Here is a 19,113-nt window from a genome sequence, read left to right as displayed (position 1 = left end):
GAGGAGCCTTTCAAGTGTTTGGAGAGTGGAAGGATTAATTCGTGATTGGTACACTGACAACCAAGCAAATAAGTCAGGCAACTTTACTAATTTTGGAAAAAGCAAATGACAGCATAAGGATGGCAACGCTACCCTGGCCCTGTGAGTGAGTCATGTGTGCCCTCAGCAGGAAGACTGAGCACGCTGGGCGGACGGGATGGGGGTGGGGGTGTGGGCGGCCATGGAACAGGGGGAGAGCCAGGTCCTCATCTCCCAGGTAGGAAGTCAGTGGAGAACACCCGAGTCCAAAAAACATCAAGATCTGGCAAATAAGCCCACCATTCAGAAATCTGGAGGGAAACAAGCAAAAGCGATGGCCACGGGAGCAGGAACCTGGGAGCAGGAGGGATGGCACCAGGACTGAAAGGCAGCTTGTGGTTTTAAAAAATATTCATTATAAACCTAGCACTACTATTTGACTTTTAAGAACTACAGCTCTTTAATAAAAGTTGGTAAAAACAAACAGGAAAGGAAGCTAGAGAGGAGCCAGAGTCACATGACATCACCTCTAAACTCACGGAGGTGGGGCTGCCCTGGGCTCCGCTGGGTGTTCTCCGCCTCCTCCTCCCTGAGCCCCCGCCTTCCCCTGCCCAAGGAAGGCAGCCACACCCAACTCCAGGAAGAACACACGGTGTGCAAGCCACTGCTGCAGCCAACGGGAACCTCCGAGTAACTTCAAAGAACTGAACAGCCACTCATTCCCTCACGGGACATGAACCAAGAAAAAGGCAGCCCGGCTGGCAGAAGCAGCCACTGGACACAACAGAAGACACCAGCCCGGAGACGAAGTTGTAGACAAGAAGAGTTGGGAAGAACTTGGGAGCCCCCAAATCCACCAGCCCTACTCCAGAATTTAGGCACGTGGAGCCTTAACTATCTTCCCTGATGTCAGCCTGAGAATAATCACCTGCAACTTTTCAATACAAGTAAATAATTCCTGGCAATAAAGTATTCAGGAGGTGGACTCAATAGGGCTAAGTGACTAAGCAGTGGGTGCAGACAAAGGAAGAAGCAAAGTTGGGCACAAGTCCCGCCTGGTTGTGGAGAGGATCAGCAACAGAGGCGCAGGGCGGGCCTGGAGACTAATGCGGAGCACGGACCACGTGGGATTCCGGCGGCGGGAGGGTGGTCTGTGGGCAGCCTGGGCTTGGTGCAAAGGACGAGAGGGAGACAGGAGCACAGCACAGAGCTGGGAAGCTAGAGGTGCACAAAAGGCAGCAGAAGAAATTACCCCGAGGACAGGAGAGAAGAGGGGAGGCTGAGGCTGAAGCCCAGCAAGAGGGGAGGAGTGCAGGAGCCCAGGGGGCTGCTGGGAGACGACCTTCAGCCAATAGAGGAGCCCGGGGAGAAGATGTCCCAAGACCCCAGTGCCCGGGGGCAGGCAGTTTGAGAAGAAATCGGGGGAGCTGGCAGGATAGGCCAGCAGGCCAGGACTGGGTCCAGTGGGAAGGGCAACTGGCTCGGGGAGGGAAACCGCAAATGCCGGGACGGAACAAGCCCTATTTGATCAGGGGCTGCACTGACTGTGGAAACACGTGTTGCTAACTCGCCTCACCGGCACATGGCTTTGACACCTGAGGTCCCTTAAAAGAAGCCATACACGGCTGGCGCACCCACACCATCACATGCCTCTCGAGGGAGCTGTGACAGAGAAGGGGCACCTGGGACAAGAACGGGACAAGGCCACCAGCCTGAGAAGTCCTCTGCAGAGCCCTGGCCCCTGCCCCAGAGGACTGGTTCTGCAAGCTGCTTTCTTGCAGTTCTCCCAGGAACGGCGGAAACTAGGGAGAGTTTTCTTCTGGTGCTTTTCTGCTCAGAACTGTGACCACAAAATTCTTTCTTCATTTAACCTAAACTTGTCAGCTCCAAGTCTGAGGCTCTTTCCTCCGTCCTGCTCTTGTGGGCACAGATCCTCGGTGTCCTCTGAGGAGAGCGGCGTTCACCCCGAGACATGCCTACCTTTCCTAATGGAGACACACCTCAAGTTCTCCAGAGCCAGCTGAAAGGCTCCGACAGTGAGCAACACCCGGCCAAGGCTCAATGCGAGTTGGCTGCATATGTGTAAACATTTACGTCTGAAGAGCCACGGTGTCCACCTACCCAGACCACTCCCCCCAAAACTGAAAAAATATATGCATATATATGACAAATAGGAAAATAGCTAGATCTCAAAATCACTTGTTTGTAAAACAGTACTGCTTGTATTTTAAAGAGTTAACAGGAAGCAGCCTAGAATCCCATCACAGAACTGTCTCAAGATGAGAGAGGAACAATGATATATATACACGACCATGTGTAAAACAGATAGCTAGTGGGAAGCTGCTGTACACAGCACAGGGGGCTCAGCCTGGTGCTCTGTGATGACACAGAGGGGTGGGATGGGGGTGGAGGGAGGCTCAACAGGGAGGGGATATATGTATACTTGTGGTTGATTCACACTGTTGTCCAGCAGCAACCAACATTGCAAAGCAATTATACTGCGATAAAAACACAAATTAAAAAAGAAAGATGTGGCGGGAGGGGGCATCCTGGAGACTGTTTACATCAAAGACAGAAGGTTATTAACTACATTACAAACACTACACTGTCTTCATACTCTTTTTCCATGAATAATTTTGAAACCAAGCAAGAGATATGAAAGAATGACCGAGACAGAGGGAGGAATGTTTCAGTTCAAACATGACCCACAGAGCATCCATTCATCTCTTCTCTGTGTTGAATTCTTCCAAGGTCGGCAATATTTTTTGAAAGGCAATGGAGCATTTTGCTCAAATGAAACTTCATCCATTAGCTCTAAATACAGACCCACAAAAACAGTCATCTAGACTGAGGCGTGGGCCAGGAGCCCAACCACCTGCAAAGCTGCCCTGAGGTCCTGCCGACCGGCCGAGGGAACCAAGTCCATGGTCTCAGCTGGGCTTCGAAGCTGCAGCCCATCTCCACTTCATCCCGCCCACGCTGTCTGCTACCTCGGCAACCACGGGGGACGCAGCACAGGAAGCCTGTGGGCTGGCTTCCTGGAGCAGCCCAAGGCCCTCAAAGGCAAGTGGGCATCTCACCCACTGTGTCCCACACATCTCCAGGCCCCATGCCTGTCACACTCCAGGTGTGCAGTCTGCTGGGGTCATATGGTTGGCACAGCTCACGGGGGACTGAGACAGGAGCCTTAGGTTCCATCACTCTAGGCGAGAGAAGAATGTGAAGCCGAGACTTCCTCTGACATAGTCTGAAGTGCCTGCACATGTGTTCCCTTAACTGGTCATTACAAAAGCCCTGGGAATGAGGCAGGAAATAATTCACACCCCTCGTCACAGAGGAGGAAACTGAAGCAGGGAGAGGTTAACTGCCTGCGTGCGAGGTCACTCACTGGGCCGCAGACGCAGCCTCTGAGCAGACAGCAGGGACAGCAGAAGCCTACAGAAATAAACCGATGCAGTAAATAAACCCAAACACTTCACGCAGAAACACACATGCTACTGGGTAATCAGATGCCTCTAGGGGAGGGTGAGGGAAGAGACTCAGAAGTTCAGAACAGACTACCTTTTGTAATTCTCACAAATTTTGAGAAGACAAAGAAATACTCAACATTTTTACTTGAAAAAACTGTAACTATGAAATATACAGTGACTACAGGCAAGCAATTCATTGAAAAAAAAGTTCCCCCCAAATTTATGGTTTCATATTATACTTTAACAAAATTAAACTGAAATCTTGAGTGTGAAATGTCCTGGCATTTAATGGATTCTGCGGTACTTGGAAAACACAAGTTTTATATTTACAAAGGTTTTACTTGAAAAAATAAGTAAATAATCAATAGATAATTTTATTAGGTTATTATATATTATTTTATCATGAATATAAAATAGGCACATTAAAGGAAAATTTGAAATCAGGTTTTAAAAATGACCCCAGAGGCTTATCAGCATAAAGTAACCACCTCCTTGTGACATTTTGATTAATTTCCTTCTAGTTCTTTTTACAAGATGGGTAGTTTCCTTTGGTTGTTTTATGATGTGGTACTCACACCACACAGACCATTTCATATCCTGGCTTTTTTCTTAACACTATATCACAAGATGATTATACATCATCTTTATAACCACAATCTCTAACTTACTGAACTCCAATATGATCCTTTAAGTGGTTATACCATGGTTTACTTAACCATTTTTTATACTAGCAGACTGCTGCCAAACTTTTACTATTATAAATGCTTTAATGACTACAACTTTTATTTTCTTCCCATTTTGTTTTAGATAAATTCCTAAAGAATATTACTAGATCAAAACAGATGATAATTTTTAAGACTCACTTAAAAATTGTATTAAATTTTTGCTTCCTCAAAGATCTAATGCATATTATTACCAGCAATGAACGAGAATATTTGATTAAGCTCTTATGAATGATCACTAAAATCATCTATATCACCTTTTCTGTTAATAAGTGAAAATATACCCTCATTGTATAATTTTGCTTTTTTCCCCCAGAATACATACATGGTGGGAACACCATGATTACTGACAAGCTGAACCTCTTTTGTGAATAATTCATGTCCATTATCCATTTATTAATTGGCTCTTTCTGTAGACTTTAAAATACTTTTGTATGAGTATTTTGTATAATTATTAACTCTATTTACAATACGGACGGGGCATATTATTTCCTCAATCTACGGTTCACACAAAATTTGTGTGTCGGTCGTTACTTGGGCAAGCTCAGTGCTCTTTTCCTTTGTGACTCTTTGTGAGCCTTTGGAGCTGGCTCTCCCCCGCCCTCTCCCTGTGCTGACACTGAATGCCTTTCGCCCTCAGCTTACGCGGCTGGAACGTGACACATCATGGGCAAGAGGCGTTACCTGCTGGTCATCAGGCGTCCATATGCCACAGGTGATTTGACTTTCCAAGTTGATCTCAGATGACCAGTGTCTTTGTCCACTGACAGAACCAACCAGGACAAACCCATCTCGATATGAAATAAGTGCTTGCGTCCCATCGTGGCTCCATGTGAAATCGCTCACCTTTGGGACACACAGACAAAAGGAGTCAGCTTGTAATCTGAAAGGGAAAGCACTTTCAACAAAGACTATTTGTAGTCATTACCTGAGCCTTTGGCTAAAATCAAGATGGCCTTAAACAGACACTATACTATATTGTATGTATTTTAACAGTAATATATAAAAGACACTGTTTGGAAAGCATACGCCAGTGCATGCTAAGGGCTTCACACACACGTTACTTCATCAAGCCCATGATAATACCTTCCACAGGGGACATATTAATTCCTCCCTGGTCTTACAGAGTGGCCAGTGGCAGAGCCAAGACTGTCCCAGGGCTGTGTCCCAGCATCCTTACTTTTAAACACTGTTTGGTCTACGGCCTCCCCCTTATACTAACAGATTCTCCATCAGTGTCTCTTGGTCACTTATCAAGAAAGCAAAGCTTTCAGTTTCTGATCATATGTTTCTCAGTCTTGCTAACAACATTCCCACAATCAAAATGAGAAATAATCTAACCAGAAAACATTACTTATACTTGTGTGTTGAGTTCTATCAAATGCATTTATTCAAATGACCACACGTTTCTTTCTCTTTTCATCTATTACTGCAGTAAATTACTTCTCAGTTTTATGCCATCCTTGCATAGCTACAAAAAGCCCAACCTGGGTAAAGTATTGCCCTTTGAAGTTGATTTGCTTATGTGTTTGGAATTTCTATATCTACATGTACATACAGGAGTGAGTCAAACTCATGATTTTTTTTTTTTAATGTCTTTGTTTGAATTTATTAGGGTTATGCTGACCTCTCAGTATGAGTTGGACAGTAGTCCCTTTTTAGCCATGGCTGGGAAGAATTTGTATATACCAACCTGACCTGTTGCCTCAAAGGCTGGTGGAACATGCCTGTGAAACCATCCGGCTCTGCATTTTTCTACGAGAAGATTTTTAACCATTGCTTCACTCTTTAATAGTGTTAGCACCAGTCAAGCTTTCAAGCTTTTTATTTCTTCTTCAGTCAATTCTATTATAAAATGTTTTCAGGAATTTGTCTACTTCATGTAAGTTTTCAAAACTCTTGGCAAGTAGTTGTTGATAGTATTCTTTTAAATACCAACTTTAGTGAGCTATAATTTATATGTAATAAAGTTCCCTTTGGCAGTCAATTCCCTACCCTCACCCTCGGTCTGAGGCAACTAATGATCTAATTTCTGTCACTAGCTGTTTATTCTAGGAATTTTGCATGAACAGAAGCACACAGTATGCTCACGTTTGTTTATGACTAACTGAGAGTAATAACTCTGAGTGTATTCTGAACTCTTGTGTGCACCAGTAGTTCATTCCTTTTTATAGATAACAATATTCTATTGCATAAATGTGCCACAACTTATTCATTTCTCCAAATTGCTGGGTATTTGGGTGGTTTCCAGAATTTGGTTATTACAAAACTGCTGTGAAGATTCATGTGCAAGACATATGGTTTCATTTTTTCTTGAGTAAATACCTAAGAACGGAATTAATTGCTGGGTCAGATGTAAGTGTATGTTTAAATGCATAAGAAATCACCAAACTTTTCCAAAGTGGGTAAACCATTCTACACTCCTGTCAGCAGTGCGCACGAGCAGGTCCACACCTCACAGCACCTGATGCTGCCAGTCTTTTATTTTAGCTATTCTACGTGTGTAGTGGTAGGACACTGTTTTTAATTTTAATTTAATTCCCGAATGACTAACGTGCTGAGCGTCATTTCATGTGCTTCTTGATTATGTGCACATCGTCTTTTGGAACCTACCTGTTCACATTCCTTGCCATATATATTTGTATATCCATTCATGTTTACCTATTCATTACAAATATATACATACATATGTAAATACACACACATACATACATTCACACACATATACATGAGTCTTTTACCTTACTTTGATGTAAAAATTCTAGATACAATCCTCTATCAAAATATGTGCTTCAAGTAATTTCTCCCATTCTGTACCTCGCCTTTTCATTTTCTTAACAATCTCTTTCAAAAAGTAAAAGTTTTAAATTTTGATGAAGTCCAATGTCAAGTTTTCTCTCTTATGTTTCAGGTTTTTTGTATCCAATCCAAGAAACCTTTGCGTAACCCAACAAGGCAAACCCAAGCTTTCCAGAAGTGTTATTTAGTTGGTAAGTTGTCTGACTCTCTGCAACCTCAAGGACTGAAGCATGTCAGGCTCCTCTGTCCTTCATCTTCCGGAGTTTGCTCAAATTCATGTCCATTGAGTCAGTGATGCTATCTACAATTTCATTCTCTGCCATCCTCTTTTCCTTATGCCTTCAATCTTTCCCAGCATCAGAGTCTTTTCAAAGGAGTCAGCTCTTCACATCAGGTGACCAAAGTACTGGAGCTTCAGCTTCAGCATCAGTCCTTCCAATGAATGTTCAGGGTTTATTTCCTTTAGGATTGACTGGTTTGATCTTCTTGTTGTCCAAGGGACACTTAAGAGTCTTCTCCAGCACCACAGTTCGAAAGCATCATTCTGCAGTGCTCAGGCTTCTTTATGGTCCAACTCTCATGTCCATGACTACTGGAAGAACCACAGCTTAGACTATATGGACCTTTGTCAGCAAACTGATGTCTCTGCTTTTTAATATGCTGTCTAGGTTTGTCATAGCTTTCCTCCCAAGGAGAAAGTGAATTGTAATTTCATGGCTGTAGTCACTGTCCACAGTGATTTTGGAGCCCAGGAAAATAAAATCTGTCATTGCTTCCACTTATTCCCCTTTTATTTGCCATGAAGTGATGGGACTGGATTCCAAGATCTTAGTTTTTTCCATGTTGAGCTTTAAGCCAGCTTTTTCACTCTCCTCTTTCATGCTCATCAAGAGGCTCTTTAGTTTCTCTTCACTCTCTGTCATTAGGGTGGTATCATTTGCATACCTGAGGCTGCTGACACTTCTGGCAATCTTGATTCCAGTTTGAGATTCTTCCAGCCCAGCATTTCGCATTATGTACTCTGCACAGAAGTTAAGGGTGACAATATACAGCCTTGTCTTACTCCTTTCCCAATTCTAAACTGATCATTTGTCTGAAGTTTGGTTCTAATTGTTGCTTCCTGATATGCATACAAATTTCTCAGGAGATAGGTAAAGTGGTCTGGTATTCCAGAAGTGTGTGCTTTTACATTTATGTCTATGTTTCATTTAGAAGTTAATTTCTGCACAGGATATATGGTAAGAATCAAGATTCTACTTTTTAAAATTTCAGTACAGATATTCAGTTTTTCTGCTCCATTTGTCAAAAAGACTATTCCTAGTATGTCAACTAGACTTACTGTGGTGATCATTTCCCAATTGATACAAATACTGAATCATTATGTTGTACATCTGAAATCAATATAATGTTGTATGCTATCATTCAACTTAAAAAAAGACTTTTCTTCCCCTTACTGAATTACCTACGCATCTTTTATTTACCTTTGATTATCTTGTAATCTCTACCTTATCTATAGTTATGTTCAACTTTTCATTCATAAAATTATTTTAGGTTTTATCTTTCTTCTCTTACTCAAGTCTTGCCAGCAATTTATCAGTTTCATTGATTTGTTTCCAAAGAACAAATTTTGGGAGATTGAACCTGGGCCCAGGCAGTGAAAGCACTGAGTTCTAACCATTGGACCACAAAGGAATTCCCAGCAATTTCTTAAATTTATGTTTTTGTTATTAACTTCTAACCCATTCAGAAATTATGGTCCATAATCATGACACCTACCAATCAAAATCTGTTTTTGTTTTATTAACATCCTAAAATCCAGGGTGGCAAACTATGGCCAGCGGGCCAAATCTGCCCTGCCACCTATTTTTGAACAGTCCAAAAACTATAGCTTTAAGGGGTCAGGGAAAAAAATTAAGAGAAGAATATTTTGTTATATGCAAAATTATATAAAATTCAAATTTTAGCATCCATAAACAAGCTTTTAATTTTATCAACAGAAACTTTTCTAGTTTCCTTTCTTGTTATACAGTACTTACATAATATCCTACAGTGTGATTCCTAGTCCACAAAGCTTAAAATATGTACTATCTGCCCCTTCAAAGAAAAAAATCTGTGAAACCTTAGAACATGATCAATTTTTGTAAACATTCAAATGATCCTTGGTTCTCTAACTGGTGAATTCAGAAACTACAAATGTCCATTAGATCAAGCTCATTAACTGTGTTGCTCAGATCTTCTAAACCTTTGCTGATTCCTTTTGTTGTTGAAACCTCTCAGTATATCAACGAATTTATCAATCTTTACTTTAAGTTCTATCAATTTCCTTCATGTATTTTGATATTATTATTAATAAGTACATATCTATTTAAAATATCATCTTAGTAAACTACACCTTTTATCATTATGTGGTAGCACTCTACAAACTAAACATTACTTTCTATCTTGAAGTCTATCTTCTCTGAAAGTAATATTTGCTACCCCAGCTTTTTTTTTTCTGGATGTATGCTCAATATTTTTTCATCCTTTTAAACCTGTACACGTCAAGTTTCAGGTGTGACTCTTAATAAACACATGGCTATGTTTTAGAAATGCAATCAGTCAAGCATCATCTTGATTGGTGAAGTCAGTCCATTTACATTTATTCTAATTAGTGGTATTTTGATCCTGTTTCTATCACCGGAATTTACTTTTTCAGTTTGTGTGTGTGTTAGTCGCTCAGTCGTGTCTGACTCTTTGTGACCCCATGGACTGTAGGCTACCAGGCTTCTCTTTTCCGTGGGATTCTCCAGGCAAGAAGACTGGAGTGGGTTGCCATTCCCTTCTCCAGGGGATCTTCCCGACCCAGAGATCAAACCCGTGTCTCCTGCACTGCAGGCAGATTCTTTACCATCTGAGCTACCAGGGAAGCAGTCTGTATTACCTTTTATATCTTTTCTAACCTAAAAAGAAGTTGGTATCTATGAATTTCCCTGTTGCTTATACTTGGAAATGTTCACCTCCTTTAAAATTTGTAGCACTACTGGATTTATCACATTGCAGATAATAATAAAATAAATGAACAAACACAAAATAGGACATGAGCTTTTTGCTGTTTTCCCAAACGGGGTTATAGGTTGTCAGTGACCAGCATGTTTCCATCACGGCCATGGCAGAACTGTGTGAGATGACTTCTTGACCGCTCATCTGAAGTTACTGAAAAAATGCTGTTTGCTTAGGAAAACTCAGAATTTTGGTTTCTCTGTCCTTATGTTCCAACCAATTAAATTATTTAGTTTTTCTTAAGGACCAAAAAGATTTTTGACAGACAACACATTAATTCTGCAATAAAATTCAGAAGTCTTTTCATTTTGCAATGATAACGCTACTTATTTACATGCAGTTTAACTCATTTATCTTTGTATAAAAGGAGCAGCTTCTTACTAGAGGCTAAAACGTATAGCCAGTGATAAGTCGCTTCTCTGAGATACCAGCAATCTTACAATCACAAAAAATTGGTAATACAGGATGTTTACAGAAACTAATTGAGAGTATTAAATTAGGTCAGCACAGAGTGATAAGACTATATCAAAACTGGGAAAGCAAAACCAGAGGAAAGGAGTCCCCCGTGCTATAATGGAAACAAGCAGAAAGCCCTTCTTTGTCAGTCTTTCTGATGCAGAGGTGGCCTGCATTCCTGCCCTGATGAGAGCGAGCAGCCTGATGGCCCCTGCCCAAGGCAGCCTTCCCTCAGTCGGCCCGAGACCTGTGCCTGGCACAGCCGGCCTGTGACTAATACTATAACATAATGCAGGCACGCCTCCAGACTCATTTCTGAAATAAAGGACTCACAATCATTTCCTGAAAAAAAGAGTGATAAAGCTTCACTTGGCTTCTGCCAAATGTTTGGTTACTTCGTGACAATGAAAGGCACGCTATATAACAAAGATCACCTGTCATTTCTTCTCCAGAGTCTCATGGCTCTCTGGACAGACTTCAAGGACGCGCCTCCTCCCCCCAGACACTGCTGCCAGCACACAGCCCCTCCGCTCCCTCCACCAGTGAGTCATCGTCATCGGAGCGTGACGCTTCTCAGACAAGACGTGGCCACAACAGAATTAAAAGCAACCGAAACTCCCCAAAATGTAAGCGCTTAACCATACTTGCTCAGTGGGTTCTGAGGTTTGCAGAATCAGAAGGCCCAAGAGCAAAACTATATAAAAATCTGGATCAGATCACAAGATACAGTGGTTACTTTGGATCAACCTGAAGGGTACAGGCTTTTGTGAGATTCTAGGTGCTTCCAGATGCTCTCTGGTCCATGGAAGCCCATTCACCTCCAGCTCTGAAGTCATCCTCTCTCATTTCTAAAACAATTTTCTGTAGCGAACTCTCAATGAAAAGAAAAGCCGAGGGACAATGTGGCGGCAGAGACCACACAGCTACCACCAGAGAAGGCAGAAGCCTCACTCCTCATCACCAGGACACAGTTCGGCAGCACCCTGGGGCTGATGGTGGTGAAGCCTGAGCTCTATGGACATACCACGAACACATGCATTTCTGCTAAACAGAAAACAGTTTATCATCTGGGAACAAGACAGAGGTCTGGAGTCAACCCTGGGTTCAAAAACTTCCCTGGGTGAGTTACTCGGCCTCCGCGGCCCGAGTTCTTTCCTTCGTTAACTCAGAGTAACATCTGCCCAGCAGGGTTCCTGCGGAGACTGAGGGAAGGCCAGTACCGAGTGGTACCCCGAGGTTCCCCTTGCTGCCCTTCTCCAAGTAGTGCTTGGAAGACCTCATGTCAGCCAAGGTCTGAAGATAGGCCTCATCTGATCGCTGGGCCCCTCTAGGGAAAGAGTTCACACTTCAATGGATGGGAGAACAACAGCACTCTAGAGACCTTCATGGGCAAGTTCAGGGAAATCTGCACTGGACAGAACGCCATGAACAGTTGCTGCCTCAAGGCCTGAAGCTGGTCTCTGGTGATGACCTCCTGGTGACTGTTTAAGGGCAGGTATACCCTGGGGTTGAGGTCTTTGGGTGTCAGCACCTCACAGTGCTTCAGGCACCGTCACAACTCATGGGGTCAACCACCATGTCCAGATGGTGTCATAGCATTTTCTGTATTTAATCCTATGTAATCCTCCGAGTAGGGTGTCCCTGGTAGCTCAGTTGGTAAAGAAGCCGCCTGTAATGCAGGAGACCTGGGTTTGATTCCTGGGTCGGGAAGATCCCCTGGAGAAGGGACAGGCTGCCCACTTCAGTACTCTTGGGCTTCCCTGGTAGCTCAGTTGGTAGAGAAGCCGCCTGCAGTGCAGGAGACCCCAGCTCAATTCCTGGGTTGGGAAGATCCCCTGGAGAAGGGATAGGCTGCCTACTTCAGTACTCTTGGGCTTCCCTGGTAGCTCAGTTGGTAGAGAAGCCACCTGCAGTGCAGGAGACTACAGTCATGGGGTCGCAAAGAGTCGGACACGGCTGAGCAACTGAGCACAGTCCTCCTAGTTATCCCTGGAGGCAGATACTGTTACAGTCCCAAGTGTACAGAAGAGCAAACTGAGGTACAGAAGTGAAGTGTCTCCTACAAGGAGTCACGACCAAGAGGCTGACTCCAGCACCCACACTCGTGGCCATGAGGCCCACCTTCCAGGTAGCGTGAACTCCTCAGGGCGTGGAGGTCTCCACATCTGTGGCTCTATTTCAGGTGAGTGAGCAGGCACAGGGTGGTTGCCGTCTCTTCCTTCTTTCTCTCACAGGGAGATATAGTAAACTGATAAGGCCTTCTTAGAGCCCATCAAAATTAGTACATTGACCTTACCAAATAAATAAACTCACAAAAATAGAACACTGTGTTTTTACTGGGAGGTAGGTTTGCCTCCTGTGATGGTATCTACGAAGTTCCTCAGCCTAACAGTAACTGCTGATAACAGGTTCATTCCCTGCAATTTTCTGTCACTTCACCGGTCTGCATCTCTCAAAGTTGGTGAGCTCGTAGCTTATTTAAGCAACAGCTGGGAGGAGAGACAGTAAGAATTCGTTTCCTTGGAAACATACAGAAAGGCAGTTGTGAAGACTATCCCTACAGAGTCAAACAGTCTAAGAAACCCCTCATCAATAAGGTCCCGCGAGGACTCTGGCCTGGCAAATCCTCGGGTGGGACCCGAGTCATTATGCACCCGAGACGGGAGCTCCGTGCAGCTGTGTCCCCGGGGAGAGAGAGCCAGGTTGGCGCCATCAGCCACTGGAACCCACCGAGGGCTTTAAAACAGCACAGCTCAGCAGGTGTCCCAGGAGCAGTGGTTCCCCACCGAGTGGAGACAAACTGGCACTGGAAAGGAGGGGCTGAGCGCCGACCACTGGTGGCCCCCCAACTGGAACCTGACCGAGCGAGGGCTGAAACTCGCCTGAGGAGCAGGTGCTGAGAACGGCACACGGAGTGCCCCCACGAGAGCACGTGGAAGACGACAACGTGGGGAAAAACCTTCGCAGGGGTGCAGACACGCCCACGCCAGGAGCACTGCAGAGGGTCCAAGTCAACAGGGAAGCACAACACTGATGGTGCAAAATGACTTCACAGATTCAACTGCTCGGAACGTGGAGATTCTCACAACACTGCACGCTGGAAGAGATGGAGGCGCCGTCCTTCCCCCCTCCAGAGGAAGCTCGAGGAGGAGGCCCTGGCTTCACTCGCTCGCCTCTGCCCAGCCCTGAGGCGTCTCCCGCCACTCACCTGGGCCCCTCGGTCATTGACCAGCTCCACAGACCACCGGCCCTCGTACTGGATCCACACGAATATCCCGCCGTCTGCATCACACGTGGCCAGCTTCTGGTATGGCTCGTTCCACCTCACCAGCACGACCTGGAAGATGACCAGGAAGACATTTACTGCAGAGAAGGAGCCCGTGGGCATGGAAGCTGTTCACGAAGTTATCAGACCCAGAACTAAAGAGAAAGTGCGGTCAAAGAAAGGACTCAAGGGGGACAGGAGGAGCAGGGAGAGGCCTGGGGGGCGGATCAGCAGAGGGAAGGATGGATGCGTCTCAGGGACTGGCCCACGTGTCAAGGCTTCTTGACAAACAGCGGGTATCTGAGCAAACCATAATAAACTCCAACATGAAAAATGGCCACCGCCATGAAAACAGAGAGCAAGCCAGGGCCTGCCTGTACCCCCACTGCCTCCTGCAGCACCAGATCACTCCTCTGATGGTCCCGTGTGGTGGGAAAGCAATTTTCTCAAAATTCATTGTGTATCTGAATCGGGGGCTCTTTATTTACCACAGGAAGAAGAAAGGGTAAGGCCTATTTAACCTCATTTTTTCCCCAAAGTGAAACTTTCTATGTCTTTTCCAAGACTACCTTATTTCCAAATAGTTCAGCATCTAAACATGCCAATTTGGGAAAAAATACACAGTAGAAATAAGTTGCTTGTGATTTATCACAGAGGAAAGATGAAGAAATAATTAACTTCAAAACTGATGCATGTAAAAACTTAATTTTTAAATTTGATAAATTCTGAATCTGGACAAATCATTTTCATCTTTCTCAACTATCACTCCCTCAGCTACAGGTGGACCCTGCTAGGTGGTTGGTGCCATCGGCCCTCACAGAGCCCAGTAAAACCTGCAAGGACACGGGGCTATGAAGTGGTCGCAAGAAGACACAAAACCAGCACCTGGGGTCACTTTGGGGCAGGTTCCAAAGTGTGGCCTGATCCGCCTGTGCTGGTGACTGAGATTTCATTCATTCAGCTCTTTTTTAAAACTCTGCATAAAGAGCGGAAAGGCTGCAATCTTCTGAGACCTGGCCATCATCAGCCAATCTAACCTGGTCAGTGGCCCCCACGCCAAGCGGATGCAAGCTCTACATGGATGTAGGCACTGCCCACTGCCTGCCGCTGGCCCATCTGACCCTGTCCCTCGGCCAGGACCGCCTGCCTCACTCTGGTTCCTGCTTTGCAGGTGCTGCCCTCACTGACCCCCACCTCCTGTGCCCACGGATCCAGGCTCCCTCCGCCCCAGAGCCCCGGCCACCTGAGGGATGGGTGGAGGCACCCTCGCCTCTGAACACTGACGTGCAGGAATGCCGCGAGCATGCCAAACAGCCCCGTGTAAAGTTATGAGTCTCATTCGGCTATAGCTTTGAACAGTGGCTGAAAACTATTGCATTATTTTCAATTCCCAAAGGCATTTTAACAACACCCAATAATACTGACTGACTGCCTATTACCAACTGTTAGGTTGCAAGGGTAGGAGTTAAGAAATCCTGGTCCGTGTGGAGTTCAGTTCACTGAACAGACATCACATTCTGCTCCATATGCAGAGCTGGGAACATATGACAGAGAGGAGGTGGATGGTGAGGAGCAACAAATCCAGACCCATTCTCTTAAAGTTTAGTTTCTAAAGGGGCTTCCCTGGTGGCTCAGCAGTAAAGAATCTGCCCGCAATTCCATCCCTGGGTCGAGAAGAACCCCAGGAGAAGGAAATGGCAAATTGTTCCAGTACTCTTGCCTGGGAAATCCCATGGACAGAGGAGCATGGTGGGCTATATAGTTCCCTGGGCCACAAAGAGTCAGACGCGACTGAGAGACTAAGACTTCCACTTTTAACTTATTCTAATTTTTTAAATTCTATATTTAAATTACTGATCCAATTCTTAAGTGTCTTTAAACGTACCAAATGTATCATAAAATTTAGAATTTCCAAGCAGCCAACTTCATAAACTTCTTTCAGACCCAGTGGTGCCTAGCCCGAGCAGTGCTCACCACAGCGTGCCACAATCTGGTCCCGAGACACGCTCACCATCCAAGCCCACAGCGACTCGTGCGTTTCAGAACAGTGACGGGAAGACCCAGTGTGACAAATAAGAATGTGATCGCTTTTAAACTATTTAAGTTAAATACGGTGAAAATTACTACTACGGTGAACTATCTACTATAGTCTTCCTTACAGAATAGTACTTTGATGACAAGGCATCATCATTCAGAAAACAGAGGCGAGTCACATCTTCTATACTTTTGCCTTTTTCCTTTAACATGCATTGCCACATATGGTTGCATATTTAGTTATCATCATCAGTAAAACCTCTCCTTCAGAACAGCCTGCATGTCACAGCATGACATGGACACAAAAGAGCAGAGGTAAAAAAAATATTTTACAGTTACTTCTAACATTAAAAATGTCTTGGTCTTGTGGTAACACTAGTAGTTGTTGGACAAACAAAAAGTTCATAGACTCGACTTCATCTTTTCGTAATTCCTGATGAGTTGAGACTCAGCAGTTAACAGAATGCAGCCCCCATCCACACACTACTTTGGTGGGAGTGTAACCGGTGTAATGGAATATAGGTGGGTTGCTGCCCTGAATTAAGAGAAATCTTTCCAGTGACTCTTGGTTTAAAAATAAAGTTTTCAAAGGCAGTGTTGTTTCCCTGGGTTAGTTTTCTCATTTCCTCTTTCGTCTGTGATTCCGAGCCTCCCGTCTTATCTCCCGGCAGCTTATTTCCTGTTCTCCCAATCCCTCCAGTCTGCCTGGCAGAGTCAGGACATACCAGAGTGCTGAGGAATTGCCAAGCGAGTGGGGCCAGCTGGGTTCTCAGTAGCCCAGATCACACAGGAGGGCGCTGAGTAGCTGCCCAAGCGTTCCAAGGGAGAGCCTTCCTTCCCTCTTAGAGAAAGACAGGGCTCCTCTTTGCTTTGGGCACAAAAGAGCTCCAGCATTAAGAATGTTAGGTGAAGCGTGCATTCTACTAAACAGAATGTAAGTCAAGTTTTGACTTAGGTCTTTGATTATTCCCCCAAAATGCCAGCCTGTCACCCTCTCCAAAATAAGATTTCTGTTGTTTTATAGTTATTCTTATCAATAAATACTTATGGAGGAATATTAAAGGCAGAGAAATTCCCAGTAAAAATGCAATGCAGGTCTGTGGAAGGGTTCTTTGGGCTGTACTGTAATGCCCTCAATAAGTCACTTCACCTCCTATTCCTGGCACTATTTTTAGACAGAACAAAGCCCTAGTGTCAGCTAATTCACCTCAAGGATGTTCATCTTTTGAGACAGGAACTCTTCAAATGGTGTTGGTACAAAAACTGATGCTTTTGAATTGTCGTGCTAGAGAAGACTCTTGGGAGTCCCTTGGATAGCAAGGAGATCAAGCCAGTCAATCCTAAAGGAAATCAGTCCTGAATATTCACTGGAAAGACTGATGCTGAAGCTCTAATACTTTGGCCACCTGATGCAAAGAACTGACTCATTAGAAAATAAGACGCTGATGCTGGGAAAGATTGAAGGCAGGAGGAGAAGGGGATGACAGAGGATGAGATGGTTGGATGGCATCACTAACTCGATGGACATGAGTTTGAGCAAGCTCCAGGAATTGGTGATGGACAGGGAGGCCTGGCGTGCTGCAGTCCATGGAGTCACAAAGAGCTAGACACGACTGAGTGACTGAACTGATGATTCAAAATGTTCCATTCTAAAACAAGGAAGTTAACCTCCTATATCTGGAAGAACATAGATAGACTACAAAAGCATCTGATTCTCAAAACAGCCTGGTACCTGGAGCAGGCATTCCCATCTTCACTTTATAGAAAAGGAAACAGGCTCAGGGAGGTTCCCTTGCCCACAAAACCCAACTGGCGGGAGGCAGAGAAGGGCTCGGAACCAGGCACACTCATCCCCGGTTCTTTATATCTTCCTAATTACAAAGTGAAGTCAGGCATAATCATTTTAGGAGCCTATTTTGGGGGAAATATTGATTCATACTAGGGAAATGATTGTATTTGTGAAGAATACTCAAATGTTTTTTTTAATTAGAATGCTGAAATATCTAGTCTAGAATTTTTGACCATCCAAAATGAGCTGCAAAAAATTGTTCAGAAGGGCTTCCCTGCTGGCTCAGTGGTAAAGAATCCGCCTGCCAATCAATGCAGGAGACATGGGTTCGATCCCTGGGTTGGGAAGATCCCACACGCTGTGGAGCAACTAAGCCCATCTGCCGCAACTGCTGAGGCCCTAGTGCCCCAGAGCCCAGGCTCTGCAACCAGAGAAGCCACTGCAGTGAGTGGCCTGCGTATCTCACGTAAGAGCAGGCCCTGCTCGCCACAGCCAGGGAAGCCCCGTGCGGCAACAAAGACCCAGCACAGCCAAAAATAATGATCAATAAAGAATAAAGAATTTTTTTAACGTTGAGAAAACTAGAAAAACAATCTTGGGGCAGAATCAGGAGACATATCACAAATGATGAGAAGTCCATGAGAAGTAGGTGAAAGATAACTTTTAAACAAGGAGCGGAAGTCCTGCCTATCCGTGGAAGGGGATGTCTTTAAAAGGAACCTGGAACGCGGGAAACAAGAGGCGGACAGCCAACTGCCAAGGGGACCTGGGAGCAACTCATCTAAGGGGGTGGGGTAGGCGGACTACAACTAGGGGACCTCCATATTACCATCCACCCAACTCCGAGAAGACAAACCAAGGTTAGATGCGGCCTTAGCATCAGTGATGTTACGGCCTCAAAAAAAAAAAAAAAAAGGCTGATTTAAGCTCTTAAGCATCTACCAAGTGATAAACTGCCACTAAATTCGCTGAAGGGAAATTCAATTATTAAAGTAGTTAACTTGGCTATTTGAATTAAGGTTTTATATATTATATATTATTAGTACTCTTTGTCAACCAGGTGTGTATTTTAGTGATTTATAATACACTTAACCTAGTAGATTAATTTTCAAGATGTTCCTCTCCAGCTCTCAGAGCAGCTAAGACGGCCGGATTCTCAGCATCTTGCTCTTTAAAATCCCTCTCTCTCAGCCCAGCACACCGAGCATTCGGTCAGGAAACAGCACTGCTCCGGGCACATGGCTAGGCTAACAACTGAAGACAGAACCTCAGCTCACCCTCCGACAGGCTGATGCTGACCCCAGCCGATAGCAGGCCTCTCAGCTCTGGGGAGCAGGACACAGCTGGAACCAGGAAGCTTCTCACTGACCACAGAAAACCCGGGTAGCAGTCTGCTCTCTAACACCCTGCAGCTTCATTGTCTAAAAAAGGAAGTCAGCCTAGACCATTTCTGAAGATCCTCCCAGCTCTAATACTTTGACACCCTGAATTCTATTTGGACAAGTACTAAACAAATATGGC

General features: G+C 44.7%; 1 protein-coding gene across 1 annotated transcript in view; it reads right to left on the bottom strand.

The window, feature by feature from the left end:
* TULP4 (TUB like protein 4) overlaps window positions 1-19,113 on the bottom strand; it is a 201,652-nt gene that overhangs the window by 56,106 nt on the left and 126,433 nt on the right. The window contains exons 3-4 of the mRNA XM_040238900.1: window positions 13,713-13,841; window positions 4,895-5,056 (exon numbers count right to left, since the gene is read on the bottom strand). Coding sequence (XP_040094834.1) covers window positions 4,895-5,056; window positions 13,713-13,841 — 291 coding nt within the window. The remainder of the gene's footprint in view (window positions 1-4,894; window positions 5,057-13,712; window positions 13,842-19,113) is intronic.

This window comes from Oryx dammah, unplaced genomic scaffold (assembly GCF_014754425.2).
Source record: "Oryx dammah isolate SB20612 unplaced genomic scaffold, SCBI_Odam_1.1 HiC_scaffold_4, whole genome shotgun sequence".
NCBI classification, from domain to species: Eukaryota; Metazoa; Chordata; class Mammalia; order Artiodactyla; family Bovidae; genus Oryx; species Oryx dammah.
This window is presented reverse-complemented; position numbering and strand designations above follow the sequence as displayed.